This window comes from Cryptomeria japonica, chromosome 10 (assembly GCF_030272615.1).
Source record: "Cryptomeria japonica chromosome 10, Sugi_1.0, whole genome shotgun sequence".
Lineage (NCBI taxonomy): Eukaryota > Viridiplantae > Streptophyta > Pinopsida > Cupressales > Cupressaceae > Cryptomeria > Cryptomeria japonica.
In genome coordinates, this window is record NC_081414.1 from 719,732,413 (window position 1) to 719,739,728 (window position 7,316).

A 7,316-nucleotide genomic window follows, 5' to 3' on the forward strand; every position below is an offset into this window, starting at 1 on the left:
TGACGAGATACATAGTCACCCTAAGCTTCTACAACTGACCAAGAAACTGAATTGAACCAAAAATTGCAAACTGGGACAAACCCAAAAAACCAGACATAGGGATTCATACATGGTTTCCAATCAAACATTAAGCAACACTAACCAATTGAAACAATCAAATTCAACACCCAATTCAAGCATATTGCAATCTTTTCAAGACATGAATAAAGAACTGATTTCAGATAATAGATATAATCAAAACAACATTCCCAAATCCCCCTAACATTCAATTTTAATCAAAACTACAAATTAAACTAAAATCAAAACTGACAAATAAGAACCTACTTGGAAACCTGTGAACAAAGAGAGAGAGAGAGAGAGAGAGAGAGAGAGAGAGAGAGAGAGAGAGAGAGAGAGAGAGAGAGAGAGAGAGAGAGAGAGTTTGCAGTCAATTTTCGAAACATGAATCCTCTTCAAATCAACAACCCAAATTCCAACAAACAAGCTGGAGAAATCTAATCAAGCTCCAAGAAAACTTAGAAAATAATGCTTCAACCAATGTAGAAAACTACAAACCCTTCTCCAAAATTCCCTTCAAAATTCTTTACGATTTGCAATAATAATTCTTATCCCAAAACTTTGTGAAAAGTAAACATAATATAAAACTCTCATAAAGAGAATATATATATATAACTCAACTACTGCTTAAATAAAGCTTCACAAAACATGCACAAAAGAAAAGCAAAACCCTAATTCGAAAATCATAAAAATAGCATTAAATCAATCTCTCAACAAAAATCCCCATAAAATAATTAAACAATAATAATTAAATATTAAATCGCCAATTAAAAAACCCCTAAAATAATTAACTCCCACATGACAACCAACCAAAGAATAAATAATTAATTCTAATAAAAAATGTAACTATCCATAAAAATAGGACAACTAGTTCCATCAAGAAGAACAATTAGTTCCATAATAAAATATAATCTTTCACAATAAAATAATCCCCACAATAAAAATAGTCACATGCTTAATAATAAATTACTTAATAAATATATCCAACGATAGGAATATATTTATTATTTCAAAAATACAATTAAAAGAACAATGAACAAGAATTAATTATTAAATAATTTATAACACTCAAATTATAATTAATATCAATAATGAAAATAACATAAAATCCCACACACTCAAATAAATCATAAAATAATACTGATATCAAAACAACACTTATCACTGACAACATGGTGATCAAATATTGTCTAGATGACACATCTGATGAGATAAAATAAAGACTAGATAATTGACCCTAGGTTAGGACAATGGCTAGGGCTAGATACATTTTGGGCCTTGTACTATCTCTTGTACCACCATTGGGATTTAAAGACATGCTTAGACCTATGGAACTAGGTGGAGTTGATGTCTAGTACCTTCAACCTACACAAAACGTATTGTATGTATGTATGTATGAGATTTAAAGACATGCTCAGACTTGTGGAACCAGGTGGAGTTGATGTCTAGTACCTTCAACCTACACAAAACGTATTGCATATATGTATGTATATATAATCCCATCTAGTGAAAGGAAATCGTGAGATCATATGGAGCTCACGAATGAGTAATACAAAATCATTCCTTTCACCCTAATCCCCAAGCAAACAATACAATACAGATCTATTCTACACATAAAATTCATAAGCATAAATATCATCAATAATTAAATAATAACATCAGAACATAGATTAACATCTCATTAAGTACCATAATGAATCACCAATATATAATCCAAGTCATAAGTATACCATCCCTAAAATCAAAATGTCCATCTCAAATAAAGTATAATTGTAAACGTGTCCTGAAACATATAAGCATCATAAAATAGTCTAATAACATGAATCACATGAACATATCTACACACAAACACACACCAATGAAATAAACCACACATAACGAGTCAAACACAGTCTAATAAACTTATTTGAAGCAAAGCATGGAGGGGTACTACATTAGGGCACTATTTAGAGACACTTTCAACTAGGTGTGCTTGGTTCTTTGTATACATACTAAGAATCTAAGTGTTAACTTTAATAATTATAGATAAATTTCATCCTAATTAATTGGGATCCTTTGTTATTACTTCTTGGGGGCTAGTTTGGAAGAAGTAATTTTGGTTATCTACCACATAAGGAAAACTAATGAATGGTCCAATTATTTCCATTCACTTATATTCTTGTTACTATTATTTACACTTTCAATGAATCTTGATTTCTACATATTAGTATGGCACAATGATATATGAGGCAAGTAAATAGTGTTTATAAAATATTTATCCCATTGTCTTCTATATACCTCCTTTTCACTATTGTATACTATTCATTATCATACGTTTCACCACAACTGACCTTATTTATTGACATATTCTATGTGTTTTCACACTAATAAATGTTAGTTAATACATATCTCTAAAGCAATTTTATATCTTAATACTAACATTGTTTACATCTCACATGATATATTTCACTATGTTTACAAGGTTTATATTTAGAAGTTAATTCCCATGTTGCCTTTCTATTAGGACCAACCTTGGTGGCATCTTATAGCCCTTCATTTTATGTGATTACATGTTTATGCCTTTCTAATTACTTGATACATCTTATTTTATTCTCACACAATGTTAGCATTGACACTTTTACATGTTTGTTGTGCATTACATTAAATGTAATATTTTTCCATTACCTCTAATTCCTTGCATCCTTTGCATGCAAGCAATTATAGAGGGGATATATTAGATCATTGATAATCCTTTAAGATTATGATTGCATGATGATATTTATAATAATTTTCCACTTAGGTGAAGTCTTTATCATGTTTTTATGGAGTCGAATTCTTTTCCACATAGTTAGTGTATTTTGCCACCTTTTTTTGCATTGTTAAAGCTATTTTCCATTTGTCTTAAGTTCTTTCATATTTTTCTCTATCAAAACCCTACCACTTTTTTCTTAGACACAATCTGTTACTCATTTTTATTTTTAAGTTTACTATTTCTAAAGATAGTTTTCAAGCAAGTTGTAGTTAGTGCATATTTTAATTGTGTGATAAATACTACTCATTGCATATTTTTCTTCCTATGTTTAATAAGTTTTAAATGGAGCACTCAATGTGAGGAGTATGCAATTATCATTGTTCATATCTATTTCCCTTTGAGTGTCTAAACTATTTGATTTCTATGAACTAATTGCTTGATTTTACTTTGACATGTATCCTCATAGTAGTTTTCATGCAAGTCAAAGTGGGGGTAAAATCTAAGTGAAAATATACATATCAATGCTCCTTTCCCTTATGTTTTAGACCCACAAAAAAATTAGGTTGTCCTTTTTGCATTTTATAAGTGTAAATTGGTAAATTTTTAAATTGAAGTTGGTAAACAACCTTTTGTAATTTTTTAAGTGGAAGTTGGTAAATAACCTTATCTTAGCATATTTGTACCATCTCTAATCCTCATGATCTTGATATGATTTTCTTGTAGCTTGCCTTGTTTGAATTTACAACTACAAAATTAGCCTAGGGCATCTTTATACAAGTGGATCTTAACCGTAAACATTTAAATTTGATTTTTCTTAATTTAACCTCATGTTTCGCTCCCTTACTAGTGCTTATGAGGCAAGAAAAGTGAAAATCATTTCAAATCACATGTTAGAGAAACATAGTTGAAATTAAACCCTAATTCACTTTAATCGTGTGAGATTATCATAAGAACATCATAACAACATCCTAATTACATCTATTATAATCAAATCAAATTATAATAAAACATTTTTTTTAGCTATCCACTCACCCAATAAGGTATAAGTCGTTAATACCATTCTACTCACATCACACGATAAGATCATATATTAACATTGTTAAATTGAGCCTCATGGCCCTTTAACTAGACAATGCCCTATCCAACATAGTAAGCTCAACCCTAGACAACGCCCTTTAATTATTTTTGCACTTTTAGATCTGAACACTATACTTTTAAATTTGAATTTTTTTAATTTAAGCTCATGTTTCCTTCCCTTACTTGTTTATGAGCTAAGAAAAGTGCAAATCATTTCAAGTCACATGTTAGAAAAGTGTATTTAAAATCTCGCCCTAATTTATTTAAATCATTTAAGTCATTTAAGATTATCATGAGAACATCATAACAACATCCTAATTACATCAATCATAATTAAATCAAATTTATAATAACACAGTTTTTCAACTATCTACCCACCCAATAAGGTATAACTCCATAATGCCATTCTACTCACCTCACACAAAAAACATTTATCAACATTGTTAAATTTAGTCATGTGCATCTTAAGATTATCGCGAAAATATCTAACGACATCAACATCTATTATAAGCAAATCAAATTTATAATAAAACATTGTTTTGGTTATCCACTCACCCATTAAGGTAGAACTCCTTAATACCATTCTACTCACATGACACAATAAAAACATTTACTAACATAGTTAAATTGAGTCCTTTGGCCCTTTAACTAGATAATTCCCTATCCAACACAGTAAACTCAACCCTAGACAATGCCCTCTAATTATTTTTGCACTTATAGATCTCAACCCTATACTTTTAAATTTGATTTTTCTTAATTTAAGCTCATGCTTCCCTCCCTTCCTAGCGTTTATTAGCCAAGAAAAGTGCAAATAATTTCAAATCGCATGTTAGAATAGCATATTTAAAATTTCACCCTAACTCATTTAAATCATCTAAGATTATCATGAGAACAACATAACAACATCCTAATTACATCAATTATAATCAAATCAAATTTATAATAAAATAGTTTTTCAGCTATCCACTCACCCAATAAGGTATAACTCATTAATACCATTCCACTCACATCACACAATAAAAACATATATTAACATTGTTAAATTTAGTCCTTTACACCTTAAGCTTATCACGAGAAAATCATAACGACATCCACGCCTTTCATAATCAAATCAAATTAACAATAAAACATTTTTTTAACTATCCACTCACCCAACTAGATAGAACTCCTTAATACGATTCTACTCGCAACACACAATAACAACATTTATTAAATTTGTTAAATTTAATCCTTAAACTAGACAATGCCCAATGCTCATCTCACAATTCTACTCACAACACACAATAAAAACAAAATTTAGTCCTTTGGCCCTTGAACTAGACAATTCCATATGAGCTCATTTGACCGTAAATAATAATAATAATCAATTAATTAAGACCTAGAACGTGGATAAACAATAGGGTTGAGTGTAAGGCAAGGGTCACAAGTGGTCTAATAGCATTGAAGCATATATATTTATTTAATTTAAACTTCATAAAATAGAATTTCACGTGGAGATGAGTCAATTCCACTTCTAGAAGCCCACCCGTCTATCGGATAATACGCTTACGTATGCAATGTTGTCACATGAATAACAAAGGGTCGAGGGGTCGTGAAAAGTGTGGGGGTCCACAACACTCCCTAGGCCCTAGGTATACATTTATGTTAAAAAGTAAATTAAAAAAAAAAAGTAAATGGAAAAAAAAAAAAGACCAGATAGAAGAAATAAGGAGGAACGTTCTTGGGTGTGTCAAACCGCGTGACGCGGGAGAAATGAAGAATGCGACAGGCGCCCACCGTCAACGTCGATATTGACTCAAACGTTTAACCCTAACTCAACTCCACACGTTAACTAACTAATCCATGGTAAGCGGTCAAATATTTATTAAATCACAAAATCCTCCCTTTAACCACTTTATAATTCAAACCTTCTCCGCCTACTAATACCCCCGCGCCTCCATTTCATTTCTTCGTCTTCACGCTTCTCTTTCTTCTTCTTCTTCGCCTGCAAATCATCGCTTCGAGTTTGGATACATATACATTGTGTATGTATTTCACTTGACGGATATACATAAATATATATATATATATATATATACTTGAGGGAGGCGGTGAGGGAGAGATTGTGTGAATATGGTGCATGGTGCTGCTGCTGCTGTGAGTCATACTAAGGCGTGGGAGGAACTGGTGCCGACGAAAGGTTTGAGATACGAAGCTGGATCGATGCTGCAACAAAATAATTCTGTTTCTGCGGATGCTTGGATAAGTCAAGCATCTCAGCGTGATATGCAGTCTTTGACTATGGCTTTGCAGAGAGAATTGTGCTCTCAAAGCACTAAAAGTAATGGTATTTATGACTTTCAGTCCCTGGCTCCTGCCGGCGGCTCTGCTTGGACGGGGTCGGAATGGAGGTGTAAGAGTGAGAGCGAAGTGAGCTCTGAGAGCGGAGCAAAAGGAGAGGGAGAGGAAGGAGGAGGTCTCGGGATCGAGTCCCTGGTGAGTCCTCAGTTTAAGAGAAGTAATGGACTAAGTGCGACGGGGAAGGTGAGCAAGCGGCGGTCCAGAGCGGCGAACAAGACGCCTATAACTTTCCTGAACGCGGATCCGGCGAATTTCAGAGCTATGGTGCAGCAGGTGACGGGAGTGCCTATAAACCCTAACGCTACTCGGCTTTGGAGCCCCTCCACCGCCGGCGTCGGTATGCCGGGGCTTGTCCGGCCGGAGCCTAAGCGCGCCTCCTCTTCCGCCGCCGCGGTCACGGCTACCGCCTCGGCTGCTATCCAGGGGCTTCCAACCCTTGATACCTCGGCTATTTTCATTGCTGCTTGTGGCGGAGCTCCTGCAAATCTTAATAATGCCTATTCTTCTCCTCCGCCGCCTCTTGCTCGCTCCGCCGCCCCTGCCGAGGACTTTACTGAGAAGCTCAGAGTTGCTTGTATGCAGTCGTTAATAAAGAATGGCGGTGGCAGCGGTGCCGGCGCCGGCGCCGGAAGTGGATATTTCGTGCCGGATCAAAACCAGGGTTTCATGAATTTTATGCAGGAAGCTGACCTGTGGTTCAATAATAATGTCGATGTAGAGCTCGGCGGCGGTGTTCTGTGAACATTCTTCTTCCATTTCTCATATTTTTGTAAATTGTAGGATGCGATTTTTCCTGCTTTTTGTAAATATTTACGCAACGTGTTGGGGTTTGTTTTTGCGTGTTGAATTTTTCTGTCTTTTTCGGACAAATTTAGATTAAAACAATAGTTATCTTTAAAATATCTGAGTTCGTGTAAATAATTTCTTCTCGGACCATGCGATTTCCGTGTTTGATGAGAATTTGGCTCTGCGTCTGCCATGATTTGGTCAAGTTCAGTAAGCATTTCGAGCATTTTAAATTTCGAGCAACGTGTTGGGGTTTATTTTTTGCGTGTTGAATTTTGCTGTCTTTTTTGGACAAATTTTAGATAAAACAACAGTGATCTTTAAA

The 7,316-nt window shown here is 34.1% G+C and overlaps 1 protein-coding gene across 1 annotated transcript; it reads left to right on the top strand.

Annotated features, from left to right (window-relative positions):
* Positions 1 to 5,758: 5,758 nt before the first annotated feature.
* On the top strand, positions 5,759 to 7,037 carry LOC131029034 (calmodulin-binding protein 25). The gene has a single exon (XM_057959425.2). It carries the CDS (start codon positions 5,978 to 5,980, stop codon positions 6,944 to 6,946), a length of 969 nt encoding a protein of 322 aa, XP_057815408.1. The 5' UTR covers positions 5,759 to 5,977; the 3' UTR covers positions 6,947 to 7,037.
* The last annotated feature ends 279 nt before the right edge of the window (positions 7,038 to 7,316 follow it).